General features: G+C 45.7%; 2 protein-coding genes across 14 annotated transcripts in view; one reads left to right on the top strand and one right to left on the bottom strand.

Annotated features, from left to right (window-relative positions):
• Window positions 1-17100, top strand: part of TIAM2 (TIAM Rac1 associated GEF 2) — a 231900-nt gene extending 214800 nt beyond the window's left edge. For all 12 annotated transcript variants that reach the window (XM_067701695.1, XM_067701698.1, XM_067701694.1 and 9 more), the window contains 12 exons: window positions 235-414; window positions 3136-3204; window positions 3742-3867; window positions 4722-4830; window positions 8468-8647; window positions 10316-10434; window positions 11697-11805; window positions 12412-12470; window positions 13031-13136; window positions 14039-14126; window positions 14506-14660; window positions 15989-17100. In XM_067701695.1, coding sequence (XP_067557796.1) covers window positions 235-414; window positions 3136-3204; window positions 3742-3867; window positions 4722-4830; window positions 8468-8647; window positions 10316-10434; window positions 11697-11805; window positions 12412-12470; window positions 13031-13136; window positions 14039-14126; window positions 14506-14660; window positions 15989-16584 — 1896 coding nt within the window. In that variant the 3' untranslated portion in view covers window positions 16585-17100. The remainder of the gene's footprint in view (window positions 1-234; window positions 415-3135; window positions 3205-3741; window positions 3868-4721; window positions 4831-8467; window positions 8648-10315; window positions 10435-11696; window positions 11806-12411; window positions 12471-13030; window positions 13137-14038; window positions 14127-14505; window positions 14661-15988) is intronic.
• Window positions 17101-17102: 2 nt separating this feature from the next.
• TFB1M (transcription factor B1, mitochondrial) overlaps window positions 17103-25252 on the bottom strand; it is a 57415-nt gene continuing 49265 nt past the window's right edge. The window contains exons 6-8 of one of the 2 annotated variants that reach the window (XR_010933609.1): window positions 20441-20568; window positions 19124-19285; window positions 17318-17455 (exon numbers count right to left, since the gene is read on the bottom strand). Coding sequence is in view for 1 of the 2 variants with exons in the window: in XM_067701714.1 (XP_067557815.1) it covers window positions 17197-17455; window positions 20441-20568 (387 nt within the window). In the remaining variant the exon portion in view is untranslated. Of the gene's footprint in view, window positions 17456-19123; window positions 19286-20440; window positions 20569-25252 lie in introns of both variants that reach the window. The other variant, XM_067701714.1, reaches the window with a different exon arrangement.

Below are 25252 nucleotides of genomic sequence, written 5' to 3'. Positions count from 1 at the left end.
TACTGTGAAAGCGAAAAAGCATCATGGGTAAGTACTGAACAAGTGTAAGTTCATATCTTCACGACCAGAACCTTGAATGGTAGCCAGCGTCGTCTGAGATGAATGAAGCCGGATGCCCTAGATGAATGCCCCGCAAGACTCCTGAGAGGGCGCTGGGCAAAGAGAGAGCCCCTGTGTCTTTGGTGGGCTGTTGATAATGATGGAGAACGTCCTGTGCCTCTTGTTCCCTCCCAGAGTGCTGAGCAGATTGCCGCGCTCTGTAGGAGTTATAACGACACCCAGACCAACGGCATGGAAGGACCAAGGGAGAGTCAGGACCCGCCTCCGAGGCCGCTGGCTCGCCACCTCTCGGATGCAGATCGCCTCCGAAAAGTCATCCAGGAGCTCATGGACACAGAGAAGTCCTATGTGAAGGTAACAGAAGATGCTGTCACAATTTCCTGCTCCCCTCCTGTGACAGCCAGTTGTATGTATGTTGGCAGGGGTGTCCAGGTATCTGCCGGGGACCCTGCCACTCACGAAGGAGATGCCTGCTCCCTGAAGTGGCGAGTTGCTGAAGGGGAGGGCGAGAGGATGGAAGGGCTGAGAGGGCTTGCAAAAATGAGATTCCCCGGTCGTTTTGTTACTGAGGTAGCTTTCACTATGGAAACAGATGTTCTGGTTTGCCATTTGCAATCTGTGGGAAGGGAGCCTGTACGGGTTTAGGGAAAGGGGGAATGGAGATCACTTTAGGTGTTGAGGAACCAGGGAACAGCTTGTCTGCAAGCAGCTGCTGGGACGGGCTCCGGAGTGCAGGCGGTCACCGCGCGGGACAGAGCCCCGCGGCGGGGGTGCCGGGCATCGCGCAGGCGTCCCCAGCCATCACACAGGGCAGCGGCCGAACCTTTCACTACCCGGGGAGTTCATTTATTCATCTCAGAGGCTTCAGGTAGTAGTTTGAGAAGCATTTTACAAAAAATGCAGGTGCCTGGGAAAACAGAGTTCTTTTGCTTTAAGTATTTGCTGACGGTTTGGAATGGTTTTAAACTCATCTCATCAGCCAGTTGCTGGCAGCAGTGTGGGAGCTGAGCATCCAGGCCTGGCCTTGCCTTCACCTGCTGCAGTGGCCTTGGGCGGCTCCCTCCAAGCCCCTCAACCGGGGTCTGAGACAGGGGTGTTTCGTTCTAGCTCTGACACACTGTGTCCGTGAATTAAGCCTTGGTGTGTGTGTGTGCGCGTGCATGCACGCGCACACACACACACACACACACACACACACACACACACACACACACACCTCTCACCTTCTTTCTTCACAAGACTTACCTGAGCTTCCCCTTTCATTAACATCACTGTCATTTTATCTGAACTTTGCCAAAAGCCTCATTCACAGGCAGCCCAGGAGAATTACCCATAGCCTCTTCTTTTGGTCCTGCAGGGGAGAAAGGAAAACTGCAGAGACGGCAGTTCCATTTCATTTCCCACTGTGTCTTTTCCTGTATTGGATGTGGGGAGATGAAGTGAACATCTAGGGGCTTCCGACAGTGACCTTGCCCAGCAGCTCTGCGCGCCGTGGCAGCTTGGTGATGGCCATGGTGTTCTCACCTGCAGGGTTGAGGGCACAGTTGAGAGCGGAATCCAAGTCCCTTTTTATTTTTGTCACTGCTGTCGTTATGTTTTACTGTTAGACCACTTTGAACGGGAGGGTCATGCATCGTGACGCTGGTCTAGGACTGAGACGGATGCTCTGGGCGAAGTGCATACAAAAGATGGCTCTCCCTTCTCTCTGCGAGAGCCCTGCCCTTTGTCTCCTTGGGGCCCCCGTGTTGCAGCTCTGGCTCCGCGGCTCAGCGAGGCCTCCCTCAGTGTGTCACTGCTCCTGGATGGCAGTGACCGGCTCAGGGAGTGACCACAGCCCACCTCTGCCTCTGACAAAATAACCAGTGCCTGGTGCCTATGGTGATTCTCTCTCTCTCTCTCTCTCTCTCTCTCTCTCTCTCTCTCTCTCTCTCTCTCTCTCTCTCTCTCTCTCTCTCTCACACACACACACACACACACACACACCCCTTTTTCATTTTTTAATTTCTTTTTGTTGCTGACATTCAACATGGACTTTTACTTGTTTTGTAACCTGGACCCTCTGCACGTGACTTGGCGTTTTCAGCATTCATGTGTTCCCTGAGATAAGACTCGGTGACTTCTCACCTCTCCCTGCTCTGCAGCGGCCGCCGTGGGGTCTGGGGAGGTCGGGAAGGCCAGGGCGGATTTGATTGTGAAGCACTCAGTGTCACAGGCCTGTCCACTTGCTCTCAGGACCTACACCACAAGGCTGTGGAGGCTTCTGGCTTGACCGGGCTCTCCAGAGCTGGATTTCTCCATCGTAAAAGGAGGCAGACGTAGTTACCTACTTCTCATAGTTTGGGACTCAGAATTCTTTGGAATAAATGAAACAAGAAAAAGAACTCTTTTCTATCACTAAACTATATCCTGATCTTGGCTTCAAATTATTTTAAAAAAACCTTTATCTAAAGAGTTTTGTAAATACAGTCAACTCCCACTATTCTGTACTGTTGGAGCCCAGTTTACTGGAGATTCAAAGATGGCCTAGACTGTAAACATGATGACTGCTCATCTTCAGAAATGTTTTCTTGCATTTGAGCATGGGAGTTTGAAATTCTGCTCATGCGTCAGCCCCAAAGCCGAAGAGCTCTCCGGATCTTGTCCCGTCCGTGTCAGCTCAGCCGTCCACGCTGGAGCTGTCGCCTTGCTCTTTGAGGCAGACAAGGAAGCCAGGTCGGCCAGCGGATGTGGCCACACCTGAAAGAGGTACCTGGCCAGAACTCACTTCTCTGAAGGGAAATGAGTGTTCCTGCTGCAGCAGCCGAAAGAAAGGTTCTGGTTCTGCCACTGAGATATTCAGATACGCAGAGTAGGTGATCGAGCTATAAAGAAAAATGTGGAGTCCAGATGCTGGTCGTACTGTGTTGTTAACCTCTCTGAATTAGCTGAGCAGGAACCACCACTTGTAGGGCCAAGCGTTTCAACCGGACATAAACTTCATTGTTCCTAATGCGAGTCTGAGCTGCAGCCCGGGCTGCCAGAAACGCTTGGGTATTTTGGAGACTTAAGGGTTAAAGACTCTCTTCTGTCTTTCAGGATCTGAGCTGCCTCTTTGACTTATACTTGGAGCCACTGCAAAGTGAGACCTTTCTGACCCAAGATGAGGTAAATACCTTCCCTTCGTCCGCTGACCCATAGGTTAGTCTCAGTTTGCCTTTTAGCAGACCTAGATTTTATCTACTGATCCGCAAAGAACATTTGAGACTTCGGATCTTCAGAGAGACCCAAGCGTCACCTCCTTCAAAGCCATTTATGTGGCCTCCATCCCGTGAAACACAGTGGCCGGAGTTATAAATGACCGTGCCCCTTTTGTAGTAGAAGGTGTCCCCCACATTACTTTTTAATACATGGCTTTTTAATGTTAAATCACAGTAATTAGTTCTTTCCATTTTCCCCCCAGTTTGAATTCTGAAAACTTGACACCCACTTCCAATTATTTTAGTATTACAGGGACCGGGGCAGTCAAAGTCTCTGTGTGTGAGCTATGTCCCCTACTGAATATGCCGTCTTCTTTAAAGGCTTCACTTCTGTCTCCTTCTTGGTGAATGACTTGTGGTTCATTTGTGCGTCTGGGACGCAGAGTGGTATCTGGGTCGCCGTCGCTAACACCCTCTCTTCGAATTCTGATCCTCACGTACACAGATGGAGTCACTTTTTGGAAGTTTGCCAGAGATGCTTGACTTTCAAAAGGTATTTCTGGAGACTCTGGAGGATGGGATTTCAGCATCGGCTGACTTTAACATACTTGAAACCCCCTCGCAGTTCAGAGTAAGTATTTTAGACTTAGGTTTAAAGCAAACATAGGTGGGAACAGTGCAAAATTCTCCCTTTGAAGAGAAAGTGTTGTCCCTTGACTATTGAAAAGGTAAGTTGAGCGCTCTCATTGCATGGCTTTCCTCTGGCGGGTGGTAACAGGCGGCTCCGTCTCTCCCTAGAGTAAATGTTCTGCGACTCAGACGTCTGGGCAGCACAGCTTCTATGGAGTCTGCTTGCTGTTGACACGCACGCTCCTTACTCAGCTCTCCAGAAGGATCTGTAGGGCGATTGCTTCTGAGGCAAGAGCACCTCCTGCCTCTGACTCTGCATCTCTGTGGTCATGTGACCTAGGTTTTCACTGGCTCTGAGAGAGCCTCCTCTTCTATGGAGCCCTGTCTCCAGTGTGGCCATTGGTGACTGGCAAGAGGTCCCTCCAGGTGGGGACAGGCGGAAGGCAGTAGAAAGGGACCAAGAAAGTACACAGCAAGCATCATTCGTCCCAAGTAATGCAGAGTCAGCTTTATTAATTAGCCTCTCAGATTATTTATATCCCACTGTGTCAGACGTATTTTTTCTAGAACATTCTTTCTTGTCCCTGATTGCGCACTGTGTCAATAGGCTTTGCTGCCAGAAACTTTTCAATCAAACAAGCTGTGCTAGAGGGACACCCGGGCTGTTCTCCACCTACTGGGCAAAGGGGGCCGCCCGGGGCTGCTTTTAGTCAGTGCCTTCCCCGAGGCATTAGTGCTCTGGTGTGCGAAAGACAAATGCCATGGAGACAGCAAAGCGGTCAGACACCATGCCAGAGCCAGCAGACAGACACTGATTAAACCACGCCTGATGTAACTTTTCCTCTTTCCTTCTAGAAACTACTGTTTTCCCTCGGAGGCTCTTTCCTTTATTACGCGGACCACTTTAAACTCTATAGCGGATTCTGTGCTAATCATATTAAAGTACAGAAGGTTCTAGAGAGGGGTAAGTTGCTCATACCTTTTACAGCTATACTTTTGAAATTGTAATTGTTAATAAAATCCCACACGCAGCAACGAAGTTCCCGCGTGCTGCAACTAAAGACCCAGTGCAGCCAAATAAGTAAATATATTTTAAAAAGAGTAAATCTGTATTCGTCAAGTAGGGGTAAGTGTAATTTTAATGGATTATGCTCCAGTGTTGGCCTTGAAGTTGACAAACATGAAGTTTTCAGTTTATTTCAGTGTATTGGTGACAGTGAACGTGTGTACCGAACAGCAGAGATGTTGCTCTGCCACGTGTGACTTTGCTGTTAAATTGCATCTGGATTTCTTTTTTCACCAAATGCCTTGCTCTGAAAACTTTTAACCAACCATATAAGCCGCTGGAGGGGGTAGAAAGCAATGTATGCCATTTTCTTTCTTTCTTTCTTTTTAAAATTAATTATTTTTATTTTTGGCTGTGTTGGGTCTTCATTGCTGCGCGCGGGCTGTCTAGTTGTGGCGAGCGGGGGCTTCTCTTGTTGCGGAGGATGGGCTTCAGTAGGTGTGGCTTGCGGGCTCCAGACGCGCAGACTCAGTCGTTGTGGCGCACAGGCTTAGTTGCTCCGTGGCATGTGGGATCTTCCCAGACTAGGGCTCGAACCAGTGTGCTCTGTATTGGCACGCGGATTCTTAACCACTGCGCCACCAGGGAATTCCCTTCTTTCCTTCCTGTTAACCTTCTTCTTAAGCCCGAGGATCCACTGCAGAAAACCACCACCAAACAGCAACCACCAAACTCACAAGAAGTGTGTTACCTAAAATTAAAGCCTCTTTGGTGAAATGGGCGCTTATCGCAGGCCACGTTCTTTCACTGAAGTACCTTTCGTCTCTCCACATTGTTATCGTCTTATTTTATTTTATTGACTTTAATTGAACATTTTTATTTTTCTGAAGTCCAAGTGGACCTGGGTGACCCACCTGCATTGCTCGTCCCCTTCATGTCAACAGCAAACATTACTCTGTGGAGCTGGCGAGATGCCTGAGCTTTGGCCGCCGACTTGCAGCGGGTCAGCTTGGGGGCAGGTGGCCAACACGTTGATCTGCCTGGGCTTTCGGTGACGGGCCGGCCAGTCAGCCCGTCCTGGGAAGTGCAGTCAGAGATTTGATGTTAGCAGTGACCTTCTCCAGGTGTAGGAGTGTTGGAGGGAGTTTTTGTGCCACAGTCACCATCACTGTTGTCATCAACCGAGTGTTTAAGCTATTCCTGTAATAACCTGTTGACAAAAATAATCAATAAACAGTCTATAATAGGAATAGAAAAGAGTTTTATTTGAGCCAGACTGAGGAGTACTGCCCAGAAGACAGCTTCTCTGATTCCTCTGAGGATCTGCTCTGGAGAAGCAGGGCTGTCAGCACAGTTTCATGTCTTGTCAGAACAAAGAACATCAAACAAGTCAGGGATACATTCCTTCCAGATTTCCGGAAAACCAGATCAGCACGTACACAGCCAGTCAGTATGGCCTTGGCACCTGGGAAGGAAGTCTTATCATGGAAGGAGGACCAGCATTGGCGTCCCAGGAAGGGAGGCATTTCATCTTTAATTTTAACATGGACATTCTTTACTTCTGGTCAATGCACCCTTTTCTTTAATAATTAAAGCAGATGTACAGTGTATGTTTGAAAGGCCACGAACAGGCTGTTTTTTACATTAAAGTTAACTCGTGTATAGGCCAGAATGACTTCCCCAGACCTCAATATGTGAACATTTCCTTTACCACACCCTAAACTAGCAATGCTCAACTGAGGTTTTGTTATTACCAAAGGCTTTTTTCAGTCATCACACACCTCTTTAGGTATGAGATTAGAATTCTCGGATTTGTCTCTTTCAGAAGATATTTTTCTATCCCATTCTTTGGAATTCTCATTTCTGGGGCAGAGATGAGAGGAGGCCTTTAAGCTCAAGGTCATGAGCAGCAGTAATTCAACCTGCACGGAGAACATCAAACAAATACAGGTCCCCAGGGGTTGCTCCTGTTCTGCATGGGCCCTACAGTGGAAGGCGTCTTATGAAAATATATGTAACCCTATTCAAGGTCACCTGAACCGTCTCCGGGGAAGCTCGCCAGGCTACCTGCGTTTTCTCAAGTGTACCTGGAAGTAGGATCTGAACCTACTGAAGCTTAAACTGTTACAAATTCCCAGGATAAAAAGTGACTTCCCCAGGACTTGAATGCCTTCTTCACAGTTAGGGTTGGCCTCGTGTAGTTCACTCCCGTTATGATTTGCCCAGTGAACCAGGGCTGTCTTGCGTGACGACGGCGAGTGCTGGAGGGGATTCTGCATTGGAACTTCTTTAGTTGTGTCAGCAGGGAAGTAGGAGCCAAGCTACGTTCCAAGCCCTTTCTGTCTGTCATCAAACGCTCCTTGATGGCATTGCCATAAAGAATCCGGAGTTTGCTCTTCCGTGTTTCTTTTTCAGAAGTGGGGAATGGCCTCTCTGTACTGTCGTGGAGGGAGCGTAGGCTTCATCCAGACACCGACAGTGTTTAGCCAGGTCCACTGATGCAGTTCTGCCATTTGGTTTAAATCCTAGAACAGGCTCAGGTTGAAAAAGGGAAGTCTTGGAGTGCTTCAGGCCAACAAGACAGAGCCCAATCTGTCTCCTCTAGTTCTTTAAACCAGAAAGAACTAGTTTCCTCCCATGAACACCTTCTTATCGACAGTGTAGTAAATTAAAAGCATACCAATGGTTTGCTCAGTTCCTTCTTTGCCACGAAGATGAAGGATCATCTCCCCATCCACTTTGTGTAGTAGCCACGTTCAGAATGGTACTGCATCTCCTACAAGTTCCATTTTACCTTTGTACAAAACCCCAAATAAAGATTTGTTTTCATCCAAATGGGCTGAATTCCAACAGCTGGTCAACCAGTGCCAGCAGGTGGAATCCAAAGCAACGGCTGGGGTGTCCACTGGCACCCTCATAACTGAAAGCACTTGGGTTCGTGTGTGTACCTTCGTGACACGGAACAGAGAGGTGGTTTTCACTGCCCAGAGGGGTCTGAATCTGGTGGAAGGTTTAGATTGCTTGGAACTGTAGAGATGGAGGCTGCAGTGCTTATCAACTTATTTTTAAAGGAAAAAAAAGCTTGCTTTGCAGATAGCCCTCAAGTGTATAGAATAAGAAACAATTTGCGCTATAGGTCCGTGGAAAAAAATACTGGTTTGTTTTGTTCTGTGAACCTTTTGGGGGGTATGGCATAGGGTTTGGATACACTGTTTTGTGGCTTTATGAATCGTTTGAAACTCACTTTTCCGGCACCTGTACCAGTCTCTCTCATGGGTATGCATGTGAATGTGCCTTTAAAGGCAGACACTCCTGCACCTTGGCTCGATGTCCCTCTTTGGTGTGTGGCTGGGACTCTTCTGGCAGCCTCGTAAGCCCCCTTAAGCTCTCATGGGATTCATCACAGAGCGGCGGCGCTGAATCCACCCTGACAGCCGGGCAGTGACCCACGGGTGCATCTGGGTTTTTCTTGAAGGATGTCATTAGGAGGACTGTAGAAGTGGATCATCTGTAATTCCATTAAAACCTAAATGAAGCAGAATTTAATTCATCCTCCTGTGCTCTTCTAAGGGTCTTTTAATGCATCTGCTTGTAGCTAAAACTGATAAAGCCTTCAAGGCTTTTCTGGACGCCCGGAACCCCACCAAGCAGCACTCCTCCACTCTGGAGTCTTACCTCATCAAGCCCGTTCAGAGGGTGCTCAAGTACCCACTGCTGCTCAAGGAGCTCGTGTCCCTGACAGACCACGAGAGCGAAGAGCATTACCACCTGACAGGTAAGAAGCGAGGGGCCCAGGCCGCGATGTGACGGCTGCCGCCCCCCAGGCCCACGAGCTCCCCTCTTCCCTGCTTGCTTTCACATTCTGGAACATTTGTCAGTACTGTGATTGTTAACCTTAGGTACCATTTTAGTACGTGAAAAGAGCTAGGTAGTATGGCCATCCCTGTAAGGTGGGCAAAATATTTTGGCAAAAATTATCTCACTGGAATAGCCTCTGGAAGGGTGTTTCCATTTTCATTTTTCAGAGAAGATAATTGAAGCTCAGTGAGTTGAAATAAACTACTTCAGGTTACGTGGTTAACAAACAAAGAGTGCTGCCAGGACCAAAACCCCGGCCTGTTTTCCTACAACTTTGAAATTGTGTGTGGTTTGCTGCCCAAGTGCGGCTGATCAAACATGTTGTGTGAGGCTCCACCCTGTGGATGGCTCTGAGCGGAGCCTGACTCTGAAACCAACACCCGAGGACCCGTGAAGCTTTTTACGGCTGACGCGGAGGTGTCTTCTTTTGTAACCTCAGAAATTATTGGCCTAAGATACAGATTTGTCAGATACACAAAGCCCCTCACTTTGATAGTAAACAGAGTATCTGTTAAAGAGCTGCTGTTTGGATCGCAGAGAAAGAGTGATGTGTTCTCCACGTGTCAAAGCTAGGAGGTCCAGTTACGGTACCTGTAATAAAGCACGTGGAGAGGGAAACAAACTTATTAATAAACATTAGTATTACTGAATAGCAAACACCAAGAAGAGTGTAAATGAAACTAGCTGTTTTTCTGTGACAAGCATACTTTTGTATCGTAAGTAATGAGGATAATTTCTTTGTATGAAAGTTAAAGCTTATACATAAATGATACGGATTACGATTAGCATTCAAATACTGTGTGAATGGTTCACTTTGCATTAAGATGATCTTTAAAGGGGGTCTGTTAAAAAGTTTTCTTCCCAACGTCCCTCCAGACTGAATTAAAATACCAAATCAGAAGAACAAAGTATGAAAAATAGTGAATTTGGAGGTGACTTGAAATTTTCTTTTTGCCTTGGATGAAATCATTTTGTCCCTCACATGCCCACGCATAAATGCAAACAATTGCTCTGGCAACTGGGCATTTACAGAGGCTCTTGCAACTTGTTGTTAAGAAAAATTGTCATTGATCACTATTCCAGTAAGTGGTCCAGGAGGAGAGGCAAAGTTCAAAAGCAGGTATCCTGTGGCCAGTCAGCCTCAGACTCCTTACGTCTGTCTTTGGAAGTCTGGCAAAAAACTGAACCCCTCTGCATCTGAGTTTTCTCACCTGTAAAATGGCATTGGTAACAGGTCCTACAGTCATCGAGTTATTGTGGGGATTAAATGAGATGCTTCACATAAATCGCCTCATAGAACATGCCAAATAGAAAGGGCTCAATAAATAGCTTATTATTAGTGATACTTTTTACTTGTACTCTGCCTCATTTCAAAAAGAATTTGAGGTGGAAGAGAACTCTGCTGTTCTTCATATTGTAACTAGGTTACCGTGGGCTGCCTGCATCATACTCGAATGCTGCTGCTCTTAGTGAGAACGGGTCTCGGATTCTGGCTTGAATCTTGAACCTTTTCATTACTGCTGTTGGGCAGGATTTCAAACCAAACTTATAAATATGATTATAAATATGATTGCATATTTTGCAGAAGCCCTGAAGGCAATGGAGACAGTAGCGAGTCACATCAACGAGATGCAGAAGATACACGAGGATTACGGGACGGTGTTCGACCAGCTGGTGGCAGAGCAGAGCGGAACAGAGAAGGAGGTCAGTAGGACTTCCGGATCCTGAGAGGCTGAATGCCTGTGACCACCGGGTCTGGAGGCCACCTGTTAGGGACTTCGTGCAGGAGAAAATGCCTAAGATTTTCTTTTTGATCTTAATGCTTATAACAAGCCTCACCACTTAGGTATAAATGTAACATAAAATTGATTACATGGGTTTAAAAATATAACCTTATGTCCTGTTAATATCGTATTAAAAAAAAGAAGAAATATCACTGAGTTCGTATCTGTACCTCTTCCTCCTTTCCCGTGGAGTGTGAGGTTAAGACAGATCCCAGAGGCTAGAACATAAATGGAGCGCTGGGGCTGGTGGGGGTAGGATGGATAAAGGCAGTGGCAGTCAGCATGTGGAGAGAATTAAGAGCTTTTCTCTTGGGCTTCCCTGGTGGCGCAGTGGTTGAGAGTCGGCCTGCTTATGCAGGGGACACAGGTTCGTGCCCCGGTCCGGGAAGATCCCGCCTGCTGATGCAGGGGACACGGGTTCGTGCCCCAGTCCGGGAAGATCCCATATGCCGTGGAGTGGCTGGGCACGTGAGCCGTGGCCGCTGAGCCTGCGCGTCCGGAGCCTGTGCTCCACAACAGTGAGAGGCCCGCGTACTGCAAAAAAAAAAAAAAAAAAAAGAGCTTTTCTTTGTTTTTTTCTTTTCTAACCTCAAATATCGGTGCTACCTCCTTACTTACAAAAGTCGTTTAAGTGGAACGTCACAATTTCTCTATTTTTCTTCTCTGGCTGGATTACTAAATTTAGAATTTTGAGTTTTAAAAAGCCTACATATAAGAAGTAATATAATTTAAATAGAAAAAGACAAGAACAGAAAACAGCTGTAGTTTTTTTTTTAATTACAATCAGTTTCAACGTTGGTACCTCTGCAGGCCTAGTGTGCTTTTGGGATTAGAGGTGGTGAGTGTACTAGGTCTTGGATGAAATGTTAACAAAGGCACTTGGGATGAACCTTGACACTGGGGTGGAAGGAATGCCATCCCACAGGGCAGGAGGCGTGTCTCACCCACAAACAATGTGTGCATTGGAGCAAAATGCCTTCACGTTTATGTTATTTTTCAAACAGTTTGATGCTTAGCTCATATTTTCAAAATCGCCACTATTTAAGGCCCCATGTTTACAGGAACCATAAAAATCAAAGTGAACGTACTTCTGTGACCATATATGTGTGATCCCTCTCTCATATGAGACAGCCTCCCCCCAGGGTTTCCACGTCTTCTTGATCTCCTGTTTTTGCCATTTAGGTCACAGAACTTTCAATGGGGGAACTTCTGATGCACTCTACAGTGTCCTGGTTGAATCCATTTCTGTCTCTAGGAAAAGCCAGAAAGGACCTCGAGCTCACAGTATTCGGTCAGTACTCCATTCAAAAGAATGTAAACTTAAAAGAGGCTGTCAAGAATGAAGAACCTGCTAAACCCAGCTAACTCGTGATTTCCAGAAGGACTCAGAATCATTGCTCTAATGGCTTTGACTTAACATGGACAGCTTCCAACTCTTTAGAACTCTTGCCCTACATACTCATCTCCTCCCTTCTGCTTGGCTTAGTGGATCTCACCACGTGTTACGGGAACACATCTCCCCGAGGCTATTTTGAAACCTGCTATCTTAGTAGTTTGCTGCACTTCAGAATGTCTTAATTCTCCCGGACAGCTGGGAGAGTGGGTATAGACCGTGCATGCTCACTGAGACGAACACACATGTCCTCAGCGTTCAATAAAACAAAACAGGAATTCAGAAAACAAAATGCCAGGATCTCCTTCAGATAATGGCTCTTAAATTAGCAGGTACCTCTGCATAATTCAAATATGAACAGAAGGAAGTACCACTTATTCACTCATGTCAGCATCATGGGATCTTGTAGAGCTTTGTTCTATTAAAATATTCAGCTACAGTTCAACCTTGGGAGAGGGTGTATTAAATAATGAAAGTCTTTTCTTTCTTTTTTCCTTTCTTTAGTTTTTAAGAGAGCCGTCATATTGGTTTATAAAGAAAACTGCAAACTGAAAAAGAAACTGGTAAGACATGAATTAATTTTAATTAAAGCTATCTTTTCATGCCTGTTATCTTCCTATTGTTGAACTGGGAAGCCTGCTAAGGATTAAGGCCTCACTGAGTGATGCGACTTATTCCGGAGGTAACTAACTAAATCAGATACTCAAGGTGTTTCTTATCCTCCCCACCAAGGACGTCTGTTTTAAAAGAAGATGTAGACAAATACCCATGCTGGGCCCTACAGAGAAAACCAGCTTTTCTATCCCTAAAAATGGTCCACGTTTTCTCCATACACCTGAGTCTGTGTAATTTTGGGTTTTTTTTTTTTTAGAGGTAACATGGGGTCATGGAAAGCTTGCTTGTCATTTTTGCTTAAAGATCTAGAACTTTCTGCTTCCCAAAACATGACTCTGCCCTGTCCCCAATCCCTGAGAGCACACCTGACCTGATTCCCTTTTGCATCCTGAGCCCCACACGGTGGCAGGTCTGCACCAGGGTGAGCTCACAGCTTCTGTCGTGCGCGCACATGCCCGCGGGAGCGAGCTTGCTTTAACACTGTTCTTGGTGGGCTCTCACGCTGCAGCCGTCGAACTCCCGGCCGGCACACAACTCTGCTGACCTGGATCCGTTTAAGTTTCGCTGGTTGATCCCCATATCCGCGCTTCAAGTCAGACTGGGGAATACAGCAGGTAATTGTTGTGTGTCGTACAAATGCCAGAAAAAACATTTTAAGGGAATTTTTAAACTGTGGAATGAAAAAGTAGCAAAGAACCTGGGAATAATTTTTGGTATTTTATCTTATAGGCAAGGAAAATGAGGACAAGAGAGATTGGAGAAAGTAAATGCCAGTGGATGGCTTTTCTTTGCCAAATACCTCTCTTTATTGCTTCCTTATTTTCACTGTCGATGGTTTTCAACATTTTTCTAATAACTTTAGGGATAATATCTATCTCTAAAATTTGTTAAAGAAACAAAGGTCCACAAATTTAAATTTTTACAAATTTTGATACACCAGAAAATTTCTTAAGATTAAGCTTTATTAGAGGTGATATATAAAAAAAATTTCCACTGTGGAAAATGTTCAGAGATCCTTTCAGAATAACCCTGTCCTGGTGACAGTACCTCTGGTTAAGCAAAGGACCAACAGGCTGAGGCCCGCAGTGACGGCTGGGCCCCTGTTCAGTTTTCATTGGAAGTGCTCATGTTTCCTGGACCATGACTGAGTTTGGGGCTGGCCTCCTTTACCTCAAGAGCCTGAGCACATCCTACCGTTCCTTCTAAGGAACGGGGTTGAAAAATGGGATCCATTTAACCTCTTTCCCAGAGATGGAATCCAGAGTAGGGCGAAAGCACCAAGACGGATGGGAAACCTTAGCAGGAAGTGTACAAAGTAACTACAACGTATTTAACTTCTTGTAACTATTTGTGAAAGTCATACATAGGAGGAGCCACACCAGAAAATGATGAGAGTCAGGATGGGGAATATTTAACTCTTTAAAAAGTTACTAAAATTGTGGTTTTTAAGCTTCACAAGTGTCCTTTACCACAGCATCTTTGGCAGATTTGCGGCCCCTTGTTTCTTTTTACACAGGGACAGAAAATAATTCCTTATGGGAGCTGATCCACACCAAGTCAGAAATAGAAGGACGGCCAGAAACCATCTTTCAGTTGTGCTGCAGGTATTACTGACTTCCAGAAATTAAAGCCAATGGGCATAAGACAGAATTATGTTCTCTTAAAAGTGGGTTTATTTTTAGTGCCCTCCTGAATGTTGATGACTTCAGGATCACACCCACCCTCTCCAAACTGGCAACTGCGGCTCTAGGAGAATATACATTGATTAAATATACATCCAAATCTTAGTGCTTGAAGGAAGTTCAAAAGCGATCAATTCTCGCTCCTTTTGTAAATGACGAGAGACCGAGGCACACAGAGGCTGGGTGACTCGCTGTCAGTCTGTGCTGAGAGCAGTCACGTGCCACGGGAGGGCCAGGAGGCGTGGAACGGAAGCAGGACGAGACAGCAGACACTACAACATGTCTTCTCTTTCCCCGCCAGTGACAACGAAAGCAAAACCAACATTGTCAAGGTGATTCGATCTATTCTGAGGGAGAACTTCAGGCGTCACATAAAGTGTGAATTACCTCTGGAGAAAACATGTAAAGATCGCCTGGTACCCCTCAAGAACCGCGTTCCTGTCTCAGCCAAATTAGGTAAGAACTCTGCTAGCCTTGGGTTTATTCAGGAAAACATGACGAGCTCCTCTGCAAGGATGTATGCTTTCAGGAGAGAGCAGCAGGTCATCGCTTTGTAACTCATCAGCAGTAGCTTCGTAAGCTCTACACCACACACCCGATACACAGGGTGACATGAGAATGTAGCAGCAATTTTATTTCCTTTTAAGAAGCCTAAACATGCTCGGTCCCAGACCTCCTTTTATAAAACATAAGCACCCCCAATCCAAATCCTGACACAGTGTGCACTTACCGTCTTCTGTCTTTCTTCCACTGAGATGTACAGGAGTCAAGGGACTGTTGTGCTCATTGCCGCATTCCCGGTGCTCAGAACAGTGCAAGGCCTCTAGAAGGTCAACACTCAGTGAATTAAGGTCAAGAAACCTAATGCTCGCTAATACTCATTCTTAATAAGCCCACAGGTAAACATTCCAAATCATGCTGTTCTTCAACTTTCTGCCCGTTTTTAAAATGTCAGCTTAAATTTTTAGAACCTTCTTTCTATGTTAACTATTTTGTTAATATCACTGATCTAGTTTTTAGTCTTACAAAGTGTATCTCTTCTTTTTGGTCACAGTTTGACCTCCTCAAATTTTCCTCTACTGGCAAAATAAGCTACAGCCATTAAAAATACACTGTTGTCTGCAGAAACACAACTGAGCTCCCCCTTTCCCTTCTACCCAAGAGAAAGGAATTATACGTACACACACACACACACGATTCAATATTCATGTTAAATCTCAAAGTTGGCTAGAAATTCCGGCAGAGACAGTTCTCATGAGAGAGAAAAAGCATTTTTGTACTTTTAATTGAGCAGCAAGGGAAATGAACCGGTGAGAAGGTGGGCAGAGAAATATGGTGGTGTAATCTTAGTTCTCAAACTACAAAGTACTTTAGTGAAAGAAAGGAACCTAGATTTTATTAGCAACTAACTTTTAAATTTATTCATTAGCAAGAGCTAATTTATTCATTAATTAGCTGTAAAACTAACTTTTAAATTTATTCATTGGTAATAAGAAGCCTAGCCCTTATGATAGTTTATAGCGTATTGTTCTCAGTAATAAGCTCTGGTAATTGGTCCTCTAAAAAATGCCAAATTCCAACTTAAAATTTCAAATAAACATAAATAAAAAATGTCCGTATTTGCAGTATCTACATTTTTTTTAGTCCCAGGAGTGAAGTGAGGTGGTGATGAAATTTTAATTAAGATGTTAAATCTGATAACCCACAAGGCAGAAATGAACAAATGAACACACTGTGGAATCGGTTCCTCTACCATAAGGGAAAATGTGCTTTTCTCACTGCAGCTTCATCCAGGTCCTTAAAAGTCCTTAAGAATTCCTCCAGCAGCGAGTGGCCCGGGGAGCCGGGCAAGGGCAGCTCGCTGGACTCGGATGAGGGCAGCCTGAGCAGTGGCACCCAGAGCAGCGGCTGCCCCCCGGCCGGGAGCAGACAGGACGCCCAGAAACACCCCCACGAGGGCCTGGCCGACTTCTCCGACAGTCTCATCAAAGAGAGCGACATTCTGAGCGACGACGACGAGGACGACCACCAGGCTGGGAAGCAGGGCAGCCCTACCACAGACATCGAGATCCAGTTCCAGAGACTGAGGATCTCGGAGGACCCGGACGCCCGGCCAGCTCAGCAGCCGCCCGGCAAGGACGGGCAGCCCAAGCTGGTCCGGGGGCACTTCTGCGCCATCAAACGCAAAGCCAACAGCACCAAGAGGGACAGGGGAACTCTGCTGAAGGCGCAGATGCGTCACCAGTCCCTGGACAGTCAGTCGGAAAATGCCAACCTTGATCTCAGCTCCGTTCTCGAGCGAGAATTCAGCGTCCAGAGCTTAACGTCGGTTGTCAACGAGGAGTGTTTTTATGAAACAGAGAGCCATGGAAAGGCATAATACAGGTCAATCCAGATATGGGTTAAGTTGCTGGTTTCACTTTTAAACTGGGGGTAAAATGGAAATTGCAGAAAAACTATTCATTATTGGGTTTTGTGCAGTATACATTTTTCCCACAAAATAGTTGTAAAGATTTAAGTTATTTTAATTTATTGTGGATCAGAAAACTAGATTAAACTGGTCAGAATCTGTAAATTACTTAGTTTGTATCCCTTTTGAGCAGGTATCAAAATGACTTAGAAACCTTAAAATGAAACTGCGTTCTAATTAATTTATGTGGAAAAGGGTGGGGAAGTTGTGATGAATAGCTTTTGAAAGATCATTTTTTCCAATCCTCTGGGCATTTCCTTTGAGCTCTTAGGTTCTGCTTTATTTAAAGCGTATTTAAATTATTCTCATGTGGGTTAGGGGTACAATGTGCAGGTATTTCATTTTTGTAAGGTTGTAATAGATGCTGTTTATACTAAACATGTCATATCTATGCAGTATATATATTAAAAGAAAGCTTGTACTGTACCTTACTTGACGATATTTATTCTCTTTACCAAGCTGTAAAAGGGGAATAAGTCACACCTGGGGAGCACACATAGGAGAAGTTCAACTCTGTGAACATCAACATCCAGTCGGCTGCCAGCCCCTGACGTAGCAGCTACAGTCTGTAACTCTCCTTGCCATCCCCTTTTGCTTGAGTTCTTCTCTGAAATTGTAAGCAAAGAGGTGTGGGTCTTCATCACACATTTTTCGGTATGCGTCACAGAGGCTCTTAAAATGTAAGACAGAGAGCTGGGTGGGTCGAAGAGTAGGGTCCACATCGGCCAACTGTAACAGTTTCCCAGTGCTTTCTAATCGCTGGGCTTCAGGGAATAACATTCTGAAAGGAAGAGAAAAATGTGAGAATTCTACTTAAAATTCTGCCCATCATCATGCTTCCTTCTACCCTCATTTGAAACTGGCATGGTTCTGACAACTGACAACTTTGCAGAGGCTTTTCTTCCACCCCCTAGAGCCCTGCAGGACCCCGAGCCAGTGGAGGACTCTGCTTACGCCACCAGGCAACAGGTACGAACCACCACTGAAGGCACAGCTAATCGGACCTGCACGGTGTGTCCACATGAGAAAGGAGTTTCTAAAGCTCAATCAATACGTGTATCTTGAAGGTAAGTTTTATCATATGCTCAGTTGCATTCTTAAAGAAACATAAGTTTGCTGTGCCTCACATTTTAATATAAAAATTGCATATTATTTCTGGTGCACTTTTGATTCTCTGTAACTTGAACTTACCAGCCTTTGGACCTCTTCATCCCAAAAGAATGACCTTTCTTTGCAAAGTTAGAAAACAGTTCATGTGAAACTAGAAAGTTATTTTCCTCTTTAAGATGTTTGAAGCATCTTAAAATTGATTCAAAGTATACCTTTTAAATTTCGTCTAAATCAGATCATTGTTTTAAAATGAATAGTACAAGTGACTGACTGACTGAAATATTGCAAAGCTACACCTGGATTTTATTTTCTTCTCTCAAGTCTCAGAGGGCTCGGAAGACATCGTGGCGAGAGGACACTGACTTTTTCTTACAGGCTGATGGTCCCCGCAACCAGGAGCTGCGTGTCCCTACATTCTCAGGGTGAGCTGACTGAGATCGCTGAGTTCACTTTCATGGCAAGCAGGGGTCTGATCATAGTTTCTAACTATGATCTGGGACTGATTTGTGGTGTGGTGTGACTGAAGGACACCAAAAGGTCAAAGTGGGTTACAAGATTTGGTCCGTATCTGCATAGGGGTCTGTGCATGTGAAGTAAACGGGGCCCATCACTTAGCTGGGGGGTTGTCTTGGAAACACTAGGGCCAACTCCGGGCTCAGGCCAATTCCAGGATTTCTACAAGTAGGATGTACTTTCTGTAATTTTTTCCCTCCACGAATCAGGGCTATCATGTACAACTGTACGGGTCACACCCTGTGTGGAATCCAGCTTGTTTTACTTCAAGTCGTGCATCCTGTCGGGGGCCGGGTGGGGTGCTGCAGCGTAGCAGGGGGGGCCTTCATCCTAATTAGCACGAGGATCGCCGGTGGCACCCCTGTCCCCAGCTAGAGAAGCAGGAACGCTGCTGACCTATGAACGCTGGACTAACTAGAGCCAGCAAACGGCAGGGTGAGGTTTCTTCCATCAGCCCTCTCACATCCTCAAGAGCGTGCTTTGTGGATTCCAGTGGATTCAGGATGCAGCTGTCTAGCTGTGCCTGAAGTAGTTTCATGTGCTGTAGGGACCCTTCACAAATGAGAGAACTGAAATGGAGCTATTCTTAGAAAATAAGTACGGGCCACTGAAGCTGAACCCCCTTAAACAGCTGAAGTTGACTATATTAGATGAAAGTCTGTTAAAAATACACATACACTTTCCTGCCTTCGTACACAGACTGCAGTTGGGCCTAATTACCCACTTTCTAGGCTGTCACCGGACGTAACACGTTGCTGCAGTGACTTCAGGGCCATCAGGCCGCAGACTCTTAGGCCGCCTTCTCTGTCTGGGCTTCCGGACGTACCTCAGGGCCTGGCCAGAGCGGCGCCCACGGCTGAACACAGGAGCCGCCGCTGAATGGAAGTGCGCTCATGTGGATACTTCGAGCCACTGTCTTGGCGACTCAGAAGTCATATTTGCTTCCTTCTTCTAAGTACGTCTTTAAAAGCTTCAAGAGATACAACAACTGGATGGAAAGAAAGCAATTAAAACCCACTAGCTCGTGTGATGGTAGGAACTATATATTTGGTCTTTGTCCCAGGTTCTTGAGACAGAGCTTCTAAAATCTTTGGAATTTCCTGAGTGACGGGGTGACAGGAGCATCTTTTGTTACTCGTAACAAGCCCCCTTCAACCACATCTGGGCTCTGTGCTAATGCGGCGACTCCTGGTGGCCCCTGGAAAGCTTCAGGACGGGGCAGTGGCAAGAGGAACCAACCACGTGACTGAAGGATGCACCTCTCTCAGCTCCACTCCTGGAAAACTGAGCTCCATCGCCAAAGGCCAATGATTTAATCAGTCCTGCTTAGGTAATGGAGCTTCCATAAAACCCCCAAATGATGGGGTTTGGAGGGCTTCGGGGTTGGTGAACACACTGAGGTGCAGGGAGGGTGAGAAACCTTGAGAGGGCACGGGAGCTCTGTGCACCCTGCTCCCCATGTGATGCCCTGTGCCTCCCTTCCATTTGGTAGTTCCTGAGTTATAGCCTTTAAAATTGATACATGACAGTGAGTTCTGTGAACCATTCTAGCAAATTACTCAACCTGAAGATGAACGGGATCGTGGAAATTGCCAATTTATGGCTATAAATGCAAGTGGAACCTGCAACCTGGAACCCGCGACTGGCGACTGAAGTGGGGACAGCCTTGCGGCACCGGGCCCATAAGCTGAGGCGCTGCGCTAACGCCAGGTAGTGAATGACCAGACTAGAATTAAGCTGTAGGACGCCCAGGTGCTGTCTGGAGCGTTAGGGAGTTCGTCGGTGTTGGGGAAAACACCACACATTTAGTGCCAGAAGTGTCGAGACTGAAAACAGTTCAGATGGTCTGAGTCCTGAGTGTGAGGGGTCATGACCTCCCCAGTACAGGCTCACTATAAACTGTGTGATGTCAGTTTTAGTTTGTAATGATCAAACCAAACAGAACCTCTCGGTGGCATCTCAGGTTAAATCAACATTTTGCTTTCTCCTCAGTGGCCATCAAGGTTTGTTCATCACAGGATCTGAACTAAGAGTAATGTTTACAGGCACGTTGAACAATCATAAAAACAAAGTTCTTACTCTTTGAAGGTGACTGAGGCGTTGGTAAAGAGTGCTACTGAAAAGGAAGAGAAAGCGTTCTTACCCAAGCCCTCGATGGCAGTATTTCCTTCGGAACTGAAAGGCATTCTGAACGACTCTCTCCACCAGCTTGAATGGCTGCTCTATCCTCGGCTGGGTCAGGGGTGTGAAATGCACCACCCCCGAGTCCACCTTCATGGTCAGAAAACAAACATTTTACTGCCTGGTATGATATATTAAACGATCTAACTTTGTAGAACACAGGAGAACAGGTCATCAAGAGCATGGTTTTCACGAACAACCCTTTATGTGGACTTCAGTTTCATGTTCTCCAGGCACGTAAGATGCTACGCTCGCATCTGAGCTGCCGCAGAGAGCTCACGGTTGGCTGCATCTGTTCTATAATGACATCCACTAGGCCTGTGCGTGACAGTCACTTAATTTTAGAATGCAGCTTTACAGTGGCCTTTTAAGGTCAATCCGAATAATCATTAAAGTCAGTAGGCAGATAACAGATAGCATTAGAATATTTTATTTAGCTTTTGAATGAGCAGAAGATAAGCTGCAGCTGCAGTTCTGACTATAAGGCTGGACTTCAAACCAGAGAGACACGGCAGATGGGCCCCCAGGGACCACTCAGCGCTAAACTCCCCAGAGTGTCAGAGGCACTGATTAATCAGCTGGACTGAATTCATACTCATCTGCACGACCACATAACTTTCTGGTAGCGACTTTAAATGCCCCAGGAGGCACAGGCACAGGCAGGATCCAAATAGAATGGAAACCACCACAAATATTACTGTTTAAGTGTCAAGCTGCTAGCCGGTGGCTGAAATTCTTTATCAGAAGATAAAACTTTTCAGGCATATCTGATAAGAGATTTATACCCTGCCCTATTCTAAAAATGGACTCATGGTGATTCACAAGGATCTATTCAAAATAACAACAGAAAAATACTGAAAGTAAAGACTAACGGAGAAATGTGGAGTCAAAGCAGTTATCGCCCACACAAAAGCCTGACAGAGACCACGGTCTAGGAAATGGGAAGTGTATTCATAATTTACAAAAGCTTTGGTCGCTAAGGGATTACTGCTAAACCTGCTACTCAGAACATCACACAGACTCTACAAAGGCTAAGCAAGTACAGCAATTTATGACGTGTGGGTTGTACCACTGCTTTTCAGAAGGAATTCTGTATTTTCAAATTCCATAGGGGTTATCATGTTCTCTTGGGAGGACTCACTCCTAAAGCTCCTTGTGGCTACAAAATTCCTTAAAATGGGCCTGTAATATATGAGGATGGGGAAGTTTTTGTTTTGTTTTTGTTTTTAGGTTGGAGGGAAAATACTGGCATGTGACGTGAGACCGTGTGGACGAGACGGACCAAAGATGGCCAACCGGGACGGGCTTCCAGAGGTGTGAGTGGCGTTTCTCCTGCGGGGTCTGAGCTGCCTCACCACGAGCTGCCCCACCAGACCTCTGCCCCATCGTCAGTCACTGAGGCTGGCAAATGCTGGGAATGTTCTAAGCAGTCGAGTGAAAACCGCCAATGGAGAGGACTTTCCGCCTGAAAATGCTCCCCGAAATGTCCCTCAGCCTTCAGACTATTTTAGCGACAATTATACACCTTTGGTGGAAGAGCTGTTATTCCACTGCAGAGAGTGACCATCTCAACGTTCTTATTAAACTTTAATAGTTTTTCAAATTGTGTTCTATGTGTTCCTCCAAGTTCACTAACAAATAATTCCTGTGGGAAAGTGTGTGTTTTGGTTAAAAGGCCGGGACTTTCCTTGGACCATCACAAAAACACCATGGAACAGGGTCCAGGGGTCCCAGAGAGGTTTGTGGTCAGTACAGAGAGGAGAGCCCCTGGAGAGCACATGGGGCTGGGGAACCACTCTAGGGAGGGATGAAAGATGCTTCACGTGAGAGCACTTCTGTGGAAGGGAAAACAGACAGAAGTGAACTCAACTGTTCTAGACCATTCTCTTGACTTCGCCCCACCCCTTTCCACCATCTGCGCTCACTGGCATTCCTGTCCCACCTCTCGTGTTCCGCCAGCCCTCTATGACTCAAGTCCTCCAACCCTTTCAATCCAATCCTTCCAAGTTAGTCAGTTCTGACAGGATTCTTCCACAGTGAGCAGCCTGCCAGTCTCCAGAGAAAATAATCTTTTAGTAAATTATGAGATAAAATTAAACCCTACCCAACCCTAAACCCATGAAATATTATCAAAACGCTAATGTTCAAATACTATTAAGACCAAAGGCACAAAAGCAGGGATAGATGCATTCTCCTTCCAGTACAGAAACTGCCACTTCCGGATTCTTTGAATTTAACATTTTGGCCTCATCTTTATTTGCCTGATTTTATTCCTTTGAGATACAGTTGATGTTTGCAAATACAGGCAATGTCTAATGTTTTTATTTAAATAAAGTTTTAAAACCCCGTATAAATACAGCAGCACCCCGTGTACACTGTAGCAGTAGACTTCTAAAGTTTGATTATAATTTTGATACCCAGTTAAGTTGGCTACTAGTGCCTTTTGGATAAAAGAAAATTTCCACTCACAATCAAATAGTTACTATTTAGTGGAGGACCACATAAAACTCGGCGTCAAAAAGGCTCTTCCTGTAACAAGTCCTGCTTCTCTGGGAAACCTGTACCACCCTGTCTTCTACTCCTGCCTCCAAACGCACTTCTCAGAGTTACTCTGTATGACAGAGCCCATTTTCTCTAGAACCACAGGAAAGCTGCTCGGTAACTATGGTAACATACAAAAATGCTTTTTACTCATAAATGAATGCTTATTTAAAATTACAACCATTATTTTTCCTTGAGTTTTAAGTCCATTAAACGGTTTGATTACAAAAAAGAGATCAGTACATAGGCACTAGATGCACTTAAAAATTCTAGTTTAAATGTTGCCAGCCCCTCTCCAAACTCAGCCTATCAGTATACCAAAATGACCTACTACGATGTCAAATTAGAGGGTTTATAGCGACTGTAAGTATTTGCCTCTCCAATCCACTATGAGGTCAGTGCTGCACAAAGCTACGGTTATGCTTCTCAGCATGAGCAGCCCTGGCTGCAGGCAGGCTGGGGGCGGGTGTCCCATGTCCCAGGCCAGGATGTCTAGGACATGACTGGTTATGAGCTCAGAGCAGCACTGTGGGCTCACAGGAGAACTGGGGTAAGAAGCTATTCAATCTTAAATATTAGATACTGCTAACTCAGACCTTGAATCAACATGGTACAGGGAACACCAAAGACTGCGCAGCCCAGTTTCTGACTTTGAGATGATCATAATATGCCAAAGAGCTCAGTAACTACCGTATGAAAAGGTACAGAAACAATACTGGCCATTGTCGAAGAAAGGGTCTTCAACAGCTCCCATGGTGTTCGAGACCATTAAAGGATAAGCCAGTGGAGAGGAAAAACGATTAGGAAGTTACAGTTTACTTAGCCAAGATATAACCATAACTGGGAGACCATAGAAGGAATGATGAGAACAAAGAATGACTACAGGGAATAATCAGAAGGACTCCAAGAACAACACAAGAGGGATTCACAGTTCAAGGTGGTACTGTCTCAGACAGACTTGTGCAGACGGGAGTGGGAAGGGTCCAGCGATTCTGAGGTGGCCAGCACCACCTGATGGAACATGGGGTCAGGAGTTCGGGAGAGTCACATTCAGTGTCAGGTGAGATGAGAGTAAGGTGAGCACGCTGGGGATGCCTGGTTCCTCCACCCACCAGTGTCTAGGTTACTCCTCAGGGTCCTACACCGAGCTAAGGACAGTCTCCACTAGAATGTCATGGGCCCTGCAGTTACAACTTCCCCCCAACAAGGGGAGCAGTCGCAAGTCACTGCTGCCTATGCTATTACAATTATGCATCTTGTAGAAAAACATTTACAAACATGCAGATCACATTTCCTAGAACGGTTTTATTCTGCCCATAATTCTCGTCCCAAGCCCAATTTAAGGACAGAATTTCCGCCGTAAAACCTTACAACTCAAACACTCCAACAACATTCCAGGTATTCCAAACCAAGGTATTCCATGAAGACTGACTGTTAGGACCTATAGTTCTTTCTTTAAAGTTTACAATTTGTGTTTGTTATTGAAACAATATTAATTTCTGCAGATGTTCCACCACACCTTTTGTCTCCCACAGATGTCTGAATGGTTTTTCTCTTTTCCTCCTTGGAATCATACAGAAAGAACAGATCTTAAACTGTCAGTGTTTCCTCTCAGAGCACAAGCATGTAAGAGAATGACAGGGTGAGCTGACAGCACGATGAGAAATAAGCCTAAGAGGTGCCCAGGGTGAGGGGAGGGGATGGAGAAAGCTTTTTACTGTGTATATTGTATATGTAAATATAGGTATGTATGTAAATTATGCCTACTAGCAACAAAAACAAGATGAATGAGCATCTCTTGGTCCCAAGAAAGGAAACAATTTCAGGGATGTGAACACTTAATTCTAAACAAAGTACAAGAGGGACGAGAACTCACAAACGCTGGATTAGGATTTTCTGTTATCTTAGCCTGTAGTTCCCCAATGAGCACAGGGAAAACACCTTTCTGAAACCAGGACCTTTCCCACAAACCATGACTTCGGTGTCTGTGAAAGGGCGGCACCTGGAGGCGCCTGTGTTAACTGTGCCAGGACTGTGCCCCCCTCTGTGTAGGTGGGGGAGGTCCCTGCCAGGGGAGGAGCCGCGCTGTAGCGGCCCAGGGGGCGAGAGCGGGGGCCCGACCTCCGGTTTCTCATCCACAGTACAGGGAAACTCCTCGGGGACGGTTTCAATCTAAGCAAATTCACAAGGTTCTCAATTGCTGCCGCTATAAATATTACTATTATGAAAAGAT

Source organism: Pseudorca crassidens, chromosome 13 (assembly GCF_039906515.1).
Source record: "Pseudorca crassidens isolate mPseCra1 chromosome 13, mPseCra1.hap1, whole genome shotgun sequence".
In the NCBI taxonomy this organism is placed as follows: domain Eukaryota; kingdom Metazoa; phylum Chordata; class Mammalia; order Artiodactyla; family Delphinidae; genus Pseudorca; species Pseudorca crassidens.
This window is presented reverse-complemented; position numbering and strand designations above follow the sequence as displayed.